Source organism: Parasteatoda tepidariorum, chromosome 10 (assembly GCF_043381705.1).
Source record: "Parasteatoda tepidariorum isolate YZ-2023 chromosome 10, CAS_Ptep_4.0, whole genome shotgun sequence".
Lineage (NCBI taxonomy): Eukaryota > Metazoa > Arthropoda > Arachnida > Araneae > Theridiidae > Parasteatoda > Parasteatoda tepidariorum.
Window position 1 is genome coordinate 57,280,541 of NC_092213.1, and position 13,913 is coordinate 57,294,453.

Sequence of the window (13,913 nt, forward strand, 5' to 3'; positions counted from 1 at the left end):
TGTTGATTGCTACACTGTACTCTTTGATGAGACGTTAAATCAGTCTCTACAATCTAAGCAGATGGACATTATGGTAAGGAATTGATAATAAAGTTTGCACTAAGTATCTTACCTCCCAATTTATGGGTCATGGAACTGCAGAAAATATTTTGTCCTCTTTTTACAAATGCATGGATGATGGTTAAAAGCTCTCTAAAATACTTCAATTATCCATGGATGGACCCTATGTCAATTGGAAATTCTATTAGAAGCTTCAGTGTGAATTAAAAGAGAAATATTCCCACCAGGTCATATTCATTGGCAGTTGTGGATTACACATAACGAATAATGCTTTTAAACATGGTGAAAATGGGATATGTTCCTTCTAATTTTTATTTTCAGAAAGAATTGTTGCTGCATAACATTTAGAGAAGGTTGTGTAAATTATGGATGAATAATTTCAGAAACGATGTTTAATAGAGGAGAGGAGGGGGTTATGGAATAGTCATGGAATATGGAATACCTAAGATTTAGCTCTGTCTTTCATGCAGCCTTCACATGGAAATACACAGGATTAAAGGATTTCACCATTAACACCTCATTACCATTAGTTATAGATTGTGCTGAAAATGATTTTGTGAATTAATATGTAAAACCAGTAGGGTTGTTTTTAAAAAAATATAAATTTTAGTCCATAATACATATACTCTCTTCTCTCTATATAGGCAAAGCATTTAGGTATTATATTTGAAATTAATTATTGCCACAACAAGCATTGTTGCTTCTAGTAAAATAGAAGAGAATAATTTTTAAAATTGGTCTTAGATTAAGGTCCTTGAAAATTTTGTTGAGGTCCTTGAAAAGTCCTGGAAAGTCCTTGAATTTCAATCTCATCATAGAGTGGGAACCCTGTAATAATTATGATTTAATGATAGTTCAAGTAACTGCAAACTTTCAAAAACAAGTGCAACAATGGGTTGTGATGGCTATTTTTCCTTTCCCATATAAATCTATGTATTAACAGCAATGACAAACTAAATAAAAAGAGTTAAGAATAACAGTTTAAGAAATCCATTGTAGAGTTTAATGGAAAAGTAAAGAAGGGTTGAGGAAAGAAAGGGCAAAAAGGGTATGGTATGGAGTTTATTACATCAGGGCACTAATTTACTTCAGGGGCAACAGGGAGAATTCTTTTGACTAAAAGGGCTGCAGGGTGCTGCGCCCTGTTTACCTTGCCTAGAATGAGCTCTGATAGTACTTAATATTATTTAAAAACAATATCATAGCTAAAAGCATTTCTCACTGAAATAGTTAAAATTATTATTTTTTAAAAATTAGGTATTGAGTAAATAAAATCATAGTTATGTTTTTCAATCTCAAATTGCTAATGGATATTAAAATTGGGAGACTATTTTTCAATTAGATAACTGATGAAGAATAAATTTGTTTAGATCCGGTATATAATATATATATACGAACTATATATATTTAATATGGGTTTCAAAGCACTGAGTTTAAATAATCATAAAACTAAATAGGTACAATTACAAAAGTTTTTCGTCCTCAAATTATTTTAGATTTAATGGAAAATCAAAGTTTAAAATTTTTCATACCTCTCTTATTCGCTATTAGTCTACTTTTTTATGAGTCTATTTTGAAATATAATAATTTATATGCATATCCTTTTTATTTCTTTGTAAGAAATCTTTATTATGAAATATGATTTTAAAAAAATCACCTAAATTTATTTTTTAATTATATTGTGTAGAAAATAATTTATACTTAATATTTTTTAAAAAATCTTTTTTTTTTTAAATATTTTTTAGAAATAAGTTTATTATAATTAATGTTTTTTTAATAAAATAATAAAGGAACATGCATATAAATAAAATATTTAATGTAAATAAAATATTTATAAAATACATGTATAGCTCTTTCATTATTTCTTTGCAAAAAACTTTCAATATTACTGAAATCGAACTTCTAAAAAATCACACTCTGAAGAATTATTTATTAACTATATTGTACAAAATTTTTTTTATACTTTTTTAAAAAAATCAACTAGTTTATATAGATGACTTAAAAAACAATCACAGTTGATTTAAATCGAGATTTTAATTATTTAAATCAAGTGATTTAAATTATGCCCTGTCAAAAATTGAAGAAAACAATAAAAATATTTTACCATGCACCCCTATACGTTTTCGCATTCGAAACAAGAAAACAAAAGATTAATAGTTAAAAGAATTTACACCTGCAAGCAATGCTAGTCTTGAAGAAGATACATAATTTTTTATTTATTATTATTGCTTGCTGCTTGTAACGTCGTTTAAATTTAATTTGATTCGATCTTAGAATAATTAACTTAAAACATATATTTTTTTTAATATTTATATAGTGATATTTATAAATTTTTTATTTATATTAACTTGTTTTAGTCATTACTTATTAATTCTAACCCTAACGGATTAATTATCTTTATTATTTTTTTAACGGTACAGAATTGTCACATTAACCTCTTATATTTTATTATGTTTATATATAAAATGAAAAGGGTTTTCATCTCTGTTTTAGTAAATAATTTAAAATTTTTATAAAACTATATTTTTTTTTTCTTCTAAAACCACATGCGACTCAGCCAATAAAAGTATTATAAGCAAATTTTTAATGGTTGCAAAGTAATATTGTTCACAATTCAATTATTTATTGTATACAGCCAAAAATCCGATTGTCTGTAAAACTGCCTCATTTTCCCCTTAAAATAACGAGTTTTGAAGTAAATGTATATGAAAAGTAAACTTTTTTCGTTGGGTGTGCAAAATGTATGCTAATTTTCACTTGTTACAATTTATCATTTTTGAGTTTATTAAAAAATAGATTTTTAAATTTTTTTTTCCGACGGCTATCTTAAAAATGAGTGAAGTTTAATTACTGTATTCCATTTTTGAAAGGCCGAAGCACTCTGACTTTTAATTTTGATTTGTTTAATCCCATCGTCCTTTCATCAAAACTTTTGACATCATTATTAACTTCTTAATCTGCTTCCTATTTTGTTTGTCTTTCTAATTGTTCATTATGATTCGGCATTAGTTTTTAGTAGTGTATTTTTAGTAAGTTCATTTATGTCTTTATCTGCATTTCGAAGTTGTCTCGAGCTGTCCTGAAATAAAATTATTTCCCTATAATGGTTCATTCATCTTTTAAGAGATGTCTGCGTTTATGTAACCGAAAGAAGTTACCTGTTTCTTAAATATAAGCATTTTGTTATTTTAATGATTTATTTGATATGGAATTATTGTTTGTAATATTTTTAGGCTCACAATTGGTGTCTAATTAACTCTTGTCTTGGTGACACAAATGATAAATGACATCAGATAAGTCAAAATAAACAGCAGGTGTATGTTATGTTGTTTTTTAAATCACTTGTTCGATTTTTATTTCATGTAATTGTTGTAAGGAATGTATTCGCGCTTTAAAGAAGTAGAAACTTAAATACTTCAGGACTCCTTAATATTTTTCTTTTAGATAGGAGGATATTAGGGTGACCTATTTTGCTTTTCAGAATCATTCAAAGCTTATCTCGGTTAAGTAAATATGTATTCTAAATTTAATTCTGAATCGCTCTCAGTTCAGTAATTAATAGAATGTAATTTATTAAAAAAAAATTGTCAAGAGTTTGGTTTTTACTATCGAGATGATTCAGTTTTTAATGTTGACGATCACCTGGGTAAAAAATTATAGTGGAGCTGTCGAAAATTATGCATTTAAGACTAATTTTTTTTTAATGCGAATTTTAAAAAAAATGCTACATAAAGCAGAGATGCCAACTGCTCCGGACACACCAAAATAATTATATGTATATGTATACAGTTATAGTATGAGTAGTTTACATTTTAGATGGTAGTGGTTTGCATTTTAAATCCTATTTTTGGCATTTTTTTACTGGTGAAAAGATCATGCATAATTAATTTTCTTAATTATAAATTTAATTATTGTATCTAATACAAGCCACTGCCACGATCGGACCACTTTGTTAAATTATTTTAATACTTGTCCAAGGGTCGGGATAGCCTGGTCGGTAGGGCGCTGGGCCCATATCCAAGAGGTCGTGGGTTCGATCCTCGCCGGCCGAAGATTCCCCGTGTAGTAAATGGTGACTGATGCACGTTAAATCTGTCGAGTCTCAAAGTCCTCCATGTTCCCACAACAAATCAATACCTCTGGGGGTACTGATCCAGGAGTTTCCTTGTCTTCTGGATTGGTTCAAAATTACAAGGCTACGGAGTTGAACGTAAGTAGTCGTAAACCCATGAAATTGGGTCGGCTGTTCAACGACGGTTATAAAAAAATAAAAAATAATAAATTTTGCAAATATTTGACTATTTTTGCTTGCTTTTTAAAAGGTCTAGCATGACATAAATACTATAAAGTGGTGAATTATATAAGCCTGCGAACTATTTAGAAATAGTAGTGGATAAAAATCTACTAAATTGAATTTATTAAACCAAGAATCACAATTTATAAAATACCACCTTAAAATATATATTTGCTGTCCGGAGCAAGTTGGCATCTCTGCATAAAGTTATGGGTGTAATTAAATTTACTAGAACCAATTTCGTGCAAAATTTACTTTTGTTTATTTTTTTAAATGCTTAGTTAGTGTTATGCTTTTCTTTCGAAGTTGTCAAAATAAATTAAGCATAATTTAGGTAGTATAAAAACATATAGTTTACTGAAGTTAATAGCCGTTTGCTATACTCATAATACTTCAGCAAAATCATCTTTTTTTTTTAACCCTAATAATTGACAATTATGATAAGAAAGCCTATCGTCATAGCAGATATACACTTATTTCATACTGTTTTTCTATTCTTATCCTTCGTTAAGATTATCGTAAAAAAATTATCTTTTATCTGCGACAACCTTTGCTTAGTACGTATTTGCTCATCATCATTATTTGCTTTATTCTCTGAAGCGTTTGAACCAATTGCAGAAGAAAAGCGTGTGCTAGTATTAAAAGCTTGCTAAGAATTTTATTGAAATAAAAAACATTTACACTTTAAGAAAGAAAAAAAATATATTTTCGAAACTTATAAGTAAATCTTACAATTTACTCAGGTTTTCTACAAGTATTTTTTATTGCTGGTTTATTTGATTCTATTTGATCAGAATGAAACAATTACTTTTCTTAAACATTGCCATAATTTTTTTGTTATTGTAGACTTTTTGAGCCCCTCCCTTTTTTTTGCACCATTCAAAATGAGACTACCTTTCTTTTTAAGTTTTCTATGAAATAAACAAGATAAAATGTAAAAATCTTTTTTTTTTTTTGGTGATTAAATTTAAAATTAAACACTCGATTCTATTTAGAGTTGTAAACTTCAATCCAGTAATCTAAATATATTTATTTTATTTCACCAGAATAAAATATAAGTAAAAATTGAAGCGAATGTATGGAATAAGGAATTAATATAAACATTGGATAACAAGCAGTCTTATTATAGTTTGAGTCGAATTATAAGTATGAAAATGTGATATTAAAAAGTTCGAATGATAAGACCCGTTCCTGGATATTAATTTTTATGTCCCTCATTAATTGCATAATGCTCAATATTTGCATTAATTGCATTTCATACTAATTATAAGTATGAAAATGTGATATTAAAAAGTTCGAATGATAAGACCCGTTCCTGGATATTAATTTTTATGTCCCTCATTAATTGCACACCATGTTAGAAATTAATATATTTTTTTCAATATAGGCTTATGTCTAAAATGAATTTCATAATTATTTTTATTTAATTGTACGTTTTAAAAACGTTTTGTGCCAATAAAAGAAAATACAACTTTAATTATATTAGAAACAATATTGTTGTACGTAAAACAATATTCGTGCATTTCAACTTTTTAAGTTTTTATAGTATTTTCGGTAAGATCTGATTACATCAATAATTGCAAACCGTCTTTTAAGAAAGAGTGTTTATTACTACACATTATTACTGGTGTATTGGTGAGTTGTTTCCCATATATTCTCTAGCAATTTAGAATACAACTATCCGAATGATAATTTTTAAATATCAAACTTTACTAAAATAATTAAAATGGTATTAAAAATTCAGTCTTACCCTAGTATGAAAGAATCATCTGTTTTGACCAGTGTCTAACACTTTTATGAGAGCATTTGCTTGTTGTGGTTTACAGTATATGTTACTATGATCATGCGATAAGAGATAAATCAGATTATTTAATTTGTCTGGTAGTGATGTTTACAAAATCAATCTTTTTTTTTTTCCTTTCTAATCGGAAATCACAAGTAGTACTTATGCTTTAAGTGCGGTGTAAAAAAACAAATTACCGAGAATAATTCTTAGCAATAATCCAAGATCAAGGACCATTTTATTTGTTTTCGGTACGAATCAAACGGCAAATGGCTGCTTCGAATTTATCTGACGTGTTTAACTTCCTTGCCACTCTTCGATAACAGACCTTCAATATTTCATAAAAAAACATTATTCTCTTGTTAGTATTATCTTGAATTTCTCTGCGTTTATTATCAATCAGAGTTCACAAAATAAATTATTTGTTCTCTGGGCAGCTGGTTTTTATCGAAGCACAAGTTTTAAGCAGTGCACTCATTTACAGTGGATTTCTGGAAGAATTTAGAACTCTTTTTGTGCTGTCAAATTGAACCCAATTCATTCCATATGTCTGATTCATTCGTTTTGTGGTGAGCTCATGTAAATGCAGCTTCTCCATTGGTCTGACTTGCACTTTAGGGAGAGATGAGAACTCAATCAGGAAATTTAGTACGTTGTGTGAGCGTGTTGTATCAAGTATTTTGTATCCGGTGCAAATGGCGTTCTTGATACTAGCGTAATTGCTTATTAATAATTTTGTGTTTTCTTGCTGTAAGAAAATGCTTTGTTTTACGTCTGAGGAGGGCGAGACGCAGTCTCTCTTATCTGATAGAGGTATTTACTTGTATTTATATTAATAATTTTTTTTTTTTAATGTGTTATTTCTACAGCATGTGTACAATGCGATTTTTTTTGTTTGTTTATTTACACATTGCATATGAAGCCATGTAAGTCTTGATTATAATTAATTTTACTTGATTAAAATTAAATGTTGTTGATTGTAAAAATAATTACTATTTTGAAAATAAATGCTATTAGTGTTTGAATATAATGTTAAGTTTAAGTTCTACATTACTATTATAGTAATTACTATTATGGAAGTAAATGCTTATTTTTTTAATTTAACGTTTGATATAGTTGTACCATATTTTGAATTCATTACAAGCGGTATTGTGATATTTGTAAAGTACTGAATTATTATTGTTTAAAAAAAAAAAAAAAAGCTTTCCCCCTTGAGACAAAATTTACTCTCCCAGGAGTGAGACATTAGAATAATCGCCAAGTCTTGGTAACTTTCGGGCAGTGGCTCGCGAGAAACCAAAAAAAAAAAAAAAACACANGAACGAAAAAAAAAAAAAACATCACAGAAAGGGACCAAATTCGAAAGGTATAACTCGTAGCCACCCCCGGGCAAACATCTACATGTTTTTTTATTTTTAAATCTGCAAGTTTAAAATCTATTTGGCACCTTGGCGATTGTAGTTGGCGCGACAGATCACGATACGGAAATATCCCCAAATCATTTTATTTTCAGAAATATGATTACTAAATTCAATTATTTTTAAACAGAAAAAAAGAATTTTTTTTATTTTTTTTCATAACATCTTTGATGTGCCTTGACTCTTCTTGTACAAATTAATCTTTATTTCGAAACATTTTTTGGCTAATTTCATTGTCAATAAAAATAAGAACAAACATCTGTATACTTCATGATATAGTGTCACTGTATTTGTCACGTTCGAATGTCATAATTCATCTTTTGGAAACTTATTTGCTTACATGTGTTTCATTTAATAGAAGGACCTGTATTAAAATAAAAATACTGATCCACGCTCAGTTCTAGTGACGATAAATGCCTCTCTTTTATTTCAGTTAAAGCACGAAATAAACAATTCTATTATGTTTAAAAATTTTAATAGCATTTTCGCAATTTTTAATGCAAATTTAACCTCAATTGCTTTAGTTGTTTGCTTTAGAAAATCTTTAATCTTTTTTTTCTTCTTTCTTTCGAAGAAGGTATATTTAATAAAAATTACCCGATATAAATTTGTTACATCCCTAATGGATCAGACGTATCATATACCGTTGTTATAACTTATAGTAGATTTTGATGTTTAAACAATGTTAAAAGTAACTAGTATTCGAATTTAATTTAATAAAGAGGTCTGAAGGTTGTAATTTTCGTTGTTTTATGTGTTTATTTCTAATTATTACTAGTGCAGTTTTTTTATTTACGTGTTTACAATCATGGCTTCATGACTAAAAAGAAGCCTGGTATGATATTTGTGCAAGAAAAATTTAATATCGTAGAGAATGAATAGACTGGAGAAAATGCGTGCAAAGGTGATTTCGTTGAAATGAATTCGAAAATCTGTAAGATCCGCTAACGATTCTAAATGAGATGTTGCTTATTCAAAAGTGGTTTATTTTTTTATTTAAAAAATATATTTATGTATACTAGAGGAGTACTGCTATCTAGAGCAAAAGTGCTAGTTAATTTCAAAATATATTCATACCTATTTAACTGAATGGCATATTAAATTATCATATTAATATTAAATTTAAACAGTATGTCACACTATTACATAAAAAAAAGCCCCTCGATTTTCAGAGTTTATTAACAAAAATCTATATTAAAAAACAAGGTTACATCTATAATCAGAATATTTCGTTTTTTTCAATGACAGTCTGGCCTCATTTGCTTCGGACAATCGAGGTCTTTTAGCATTTCCGAAAATTTCTTAAAATTACTTTGCAATAATTACACACTTTTTAAAAAAGTGGTTTCAATGTTTAAAATTTCTTTAAAAAAGGTTTCAATTTCTTGCTTTCTTCCGAAACACTTTCTTCCGAGTGGTCTTTTTTCCCACTGAAATAGTGACTTCCTGTCCCTGTTTCTCACTTTTGTTAAATTTTAAATATTCATTCTTTTTTTTTTTAATGACTTATCACGAGGTTTCTTCTTTGTCCTAAAAGAAGTTTTTTTGAATTTTCATTTATTGTGGCTTTCTAAATATAGACCTGACAATCAAGGCAAAGTCTTGTAGACATGTTATAATTCGGATGACTTTCACGTTTCATTCTTTTTTTTTCTTCATCATTCCATCTTAAATAAATATAATTTATGCTCTGACTGTTAAATAAGATAGCAGGCTAATGTAAAAAATGCGTTACATAACGATAATACAAAAAGATGTTAAACATGAAACCTTGTGGTAATTCCATTTATTTTAATTCTGTTATTACTGTTTATCTCTGTCTATTTTTATATTCCTTTAAGAATTTTTGGATACTACTCGATGGCGTCTTAAGTAAGTTTTTCTCATGACTGACTTTATCCTTTTTATCGAAAATACAATATTTTTTTTCTTTTAGCAACAGACGGTATTTCGTAATAAAATAAAAATATGTATTTTTTGTCTGTATTGAAATGCTTGAAGTCTTTGACTCGATTTCGATGTGTTAAGTTCATTTTCGTTATTGTAAGAATTCTTTCCATATTCCCGTCTTAATGGAATTAATTTCGAAGAAAAATGCTGAGACTTAACTTCCTACCTTAGAACCTAAAATTGATTCTCTCTCTCTAGATATTTGTTAAGTTTATTCGCAAGTAAGAATTTTGTTTGTGTTTAAGCTACGTTTTTCGATTTTTTTTTTTTTTTTTTTAACTTATCGGTGTGTAAAAAGAAAGTTATTCAGTCAACATAAAATTTAATATTTTGTGTTTTGAAATTTTTTCCAATAGAAAAAATTCAGATAGAATAGGAAAATTCCTATTTTCCGGTACTACTACTAATAATAATGATGGTACGACATGAAGTAAAAATGTTTGATTTACTTAAATACTTTATGCGTTTTTCTGAGTTTTTTTTTAAACTCTTATTTGTGTTGAGAAAGAAAGTTAATCTGTCAACTGTTTTTTTAAAATCATTTTTCTCTCAGAAGTGAAAAATTTGACCTAGGGTAGAACCTTTTGCTTTTTTTTTGATGTCCGGGTTTTGACGATTTTTGAGCTTTTTTTTTACCGTATTTCTATGAACTATTTTTTTTTCAGTCATTTTAAAAAACAAAGTTTAAAATTTTTATGTGCCTACTGGATATTTAATTAATTGATGTACTAACGGCATGCCGTATTCTTAAACTGTCTATTTGAAAGAATTGTGTATAACATTAGAATCAAAAGCAATAAATTGTATAAGATTTTTGTGAAAGATTTATTGCACCGTAAAATCTTTCGAAACATTTTTTTTTTTCATATTCTATTGTGGCAAGTCGCTAATTATCTAATAATCTTTATTAACTTTCTTTTTACACACATGATTTAATATTATTATTTCATTACGTTTCTGAAGTAAACAGACTTAAAAATTTTTAAAATTGTTTTTGTTCTTTTGGCAAAGCCTTTCAGCAAATACGTTCACATTTCGATTTTGCTGAAATGAAATTTCTTTAAAACGAGAAACTGGAGTATGAAAAAAAAGAAAATCAATAATGCAAGCCTTTTTTGCTAAGTTTTATTTAATGCTCTACTAAAAAGTTATGAAAGTTTTTTTTTTTCTATCCAAAAATATGATGAAATCAGTTTTCGTCATGACTGACTGAATATCACTTAGATAATGTGAAAACTTCGGAAGTATCGTTATATTTGATTGCATACAGTTAGTTCTTTTTTTTTTACTCATACATATTCTTTTTTTTTCTTTGTCTATCTTTCAAATCAGTGGCTTTTTGATGATCTTGCAGAGTAAGAAAAATTTATAACGAATGTGTAAATGCATTTTCACAATTTTAAGGAATAAAGGGGTTTCTTTTAAATCAAAAATATGGAACATCACGAATATGTTTTTTATTACATTAGTAAGTTTTAAACTTTCATCGGCGTATCCATTCTATTAAATTAATAAACTCTTATTTTAATTGACGCTTTAACGTTTTAACGCTTATTTTAATTGAATAGGTTTAATTTTATAGAATATGAATTAAGACGGGTATGTAATTTACTAACTAAATATTAAAAAATGTTTGAGACCAAACGATTATCATTATTACACAAAATGATCTCAGAGTTTAACAAACAAGAAAGAAAAACTGTTTGCTTTTCTTTAAAAACGTATGCGATGCGAGGGAATTGGCGAAGTTTGTTTGTTACTGTTTCTAATGACAGGGTAACATTTTGAATAAAAAATTTAGAATCAGTAGTTTAGGTATATTAAAACGACTTGAACTCTTGCGTTCTGTATATATATGTCTTTTTTAAACTTATGGAAAATATTATAAAATTTTCTTTCAAAAGTTCTTATTTCGAAATTATTTATTAAAAGATCCATTTGTTTACTCATGCACTTTGTAAATTACATTTTACTAAAGTAATTGCATATTTTCTGCATTGCTATACAATATATGTTGCAGTCATTCATAGTTTTCGTGGCGTATTTGATAATTTAATTAATTAGTCCAATCAACAAAGAAATTATGCTTTTGATTTGTGTTTCAAATTGTTGTTTAATAAGTCTTTTTTTTTTTGTACCCTGTATGTGTGTTAATCTGTATGGCCTTACTTTAGTTGCATGCAACATACATATTTTTAATCTCAACTTTGATATTTTTAATCACACGAAATGTCGTTTCAAAACATTTTCATGCGCTTTTAATGAAAAAAAGTTGCATTTTACTACTTTTTTGTAAATATATTAGCTTAAAATCTCACATTGAAGAGTTACGAGAAAAATAGTTCAAATATTCTAAATTTTCTTTATTGAGTACTTTTAAAATAATTATTTTTATGTAGTTTACCTAATCATTTTAGTTTTTATAACCATTATTTTCTTTCAAGGTCAAACGGTTTTGCGTCTTTATTCTCCCTTTATAGATCGCTATAAAAATATCTGTTTACATTTCACTTGCTCGGTTTTTGGTATTGACGTTTACGCTATTGCCGCTACGGTTTCCTTCCTTGTTGTTAACTGTCTTTCCGCTGCATCATATTACTTTTCATTCTGCTTTTCATGAAACAGATGAAATATGTTTGTTGAAAACACATTAATCATTCTCTGTATTCCGAATATTCTCAGTTTCAAACGATTTTTACCAGTTAGGTAGAATTCTTTGATGCTAAGTTTAGTTGTTTCCGAATATTCAATGGTATTAAGTTAAAAAATCTTTTTAAAATTTTTTTTGACCGAGCTTTCAAATGTTGATTTTGTATTTTTATCCTATGAATTCGTTTATCTCCAGGTTTAATTTAATCGAAGGTAAATTATCCATAATTGAGTTTAGTTGTTTTTAAATGTCCAATGGTAAGAAGGTGTATTAAAAGCTTTTCAAATACTGTGCTTTCAAATGTTGTTAGCGCATTTTTATGTTAACTCATTTATCTCGAGTTTTAATGTAATCGAAGGTAAAATTTAACTACCCCGTTAATTTTCTATCACATTCCAAACATTGAGGTAAGTTCTGTCAAAATTTCTATGAGTTATGCGTTTATATATTTTAGTCTAATAATTCAAATCATTTCACAAATATGACGTTTGAGATCCTTTCCACAATTAAACATTAACTTGTTTTTACAGTTAATTTGAAATCATTAAATTATGTTACTTTTTTATAATTTCTGTTAAACCAGTTTTATTCTTGATGTAAACATATGGAAACTCGTTACTTAACAGAATGTGTTAAAATATAGAGCATTTTTCTTACATGGTTCAACATGTAATTTTGTAAACAGTTTAAATACAATTATCGAGGTAAATTAAAATTCTTGATAAATCAAAATCACATTTTTTTTTTTCAATGTGGTAAAAATTAGCTTTATATCTTTGTCACTTTCAAAATATTGTTTTGGGATGAATTTTTTTTCTTCAGAGAAACATCTTATTTTATTTATAATTATTTGTAGCACTAAATGTGACATTATATTCGGAAATGGCTAGTTTGTAAGTTATGTAAAATTCGGAAACAATTTTTTGCTTCTTTCTTACTGAAAAATATTAATATACCTTATATTTTCTACATTATTAAGGAAATCAATAGGTTTTGAAATAAGAGATTTGAGGTATCTTGTGTAATAGTATTTATTGCCATTTTGTACTTATATTTTTTATTTCTTAACATGTTGTCATTGTTGTACATACAGTCGGTAAAAAAAGTATTGGCACATAAATATAGTTTCAAATATTTACGCAATGAAAAGTTCTAACTTTACCAATTAAACTATATTACACTCAATTTTCAAATGAAAACTAAATCACAAATTATAAAATTCCCATCATTGTTAACAAAATATTTCCATTTTATTTTACAAGAAAAATATTGGCACACTCGAATTGCATTACTACCACTACAGATAAAAGAAGAATAAAACCTTATATTCACTTACTGAAACCGATTCATAACTTGTACTAAGACTAGAGTATTAAGTTACGTTCAGTGTTATTTTGAATTTCTCTATTCATTAAGTATGTGTCCGAAGAAGTGTGAAATTCCAGGCTCCACGCGAGAAAAGATAATATGTCTCCGTGAAGTAGGAAAAAGTTAGCGGGATATTGGAAAAAAGTTAAAATTGAGCTTTTCAACAGTTCGTTCCATTACTAAAAAAGTGGCAGAAACAGGATCCACGAAAAATAAACCCCAATCTGGTCGCCCAATCAAAGTAAATGACAGGGAAAGGAGGCATGTTGTTAAAATGGCCCTAAGAAATCCAATTCAAAGTGCTCGAAATTTAGCCAACGACTTTGCGTCAACTTCTGGCAAGTCAGTGACGCCACAAACTATTAGAAATGTTCTCCATATGAGTGGTCT

The 13,913-nt window shown here is 27.7% G+C and overlaps 1 protein-coding gene and 1 long non-coding RNA gene across 11 annotated transcripts in view; one reads left to right on the top strand and one right to left on the bottom strand.

The window, feature by feature from the left end:
• LOC107453095 (uncharacterized) overlaps positions 1-6,224 on the bottom strand; it is a 30,238-nt gene extending 24,014 nt beyond the window's left edge. The window contains exon 1 of the long non-coding RNA XR_001585275.3: positions 6,105-6,224. This is a non-coding gene — a long non-coding RNA (uncharacterized lncRNA). The remainder of the gene's footprint in view (positions 1-6,104) is intronic.
• LOC107453091 (anne boleyn) overlaps positions 1-13,913 on the top strand; it is a 90,147-nt gene that overhangs the window by 27,130 nt on the left and 49,104 nt on the right. For 2 of the 10 annotated variants that reach the window (XM_016069775.4, XM_071187210.1), the window contains exon 1: positions 6,491-6,950. The exons of 6 other annotated variants lie outside the window; for them this stretch is intronic. In XM_016069775.4, coding sequence (XP_015925261.1) covers positions 6,896-6,950 — 55 coding nt within the window. In that variant the 5' untranslated portion in view covers positions 6,491-6,895. Of the gene's footprint in view, positions 1-6,490; positions 6,951-12,185; positions 12,563-13,913 lie in introns of those variants that run through there. 2 more of the 10 variants (XM_071187209.1, XM_016069778.4) reach the window with 2 other exon arrangements.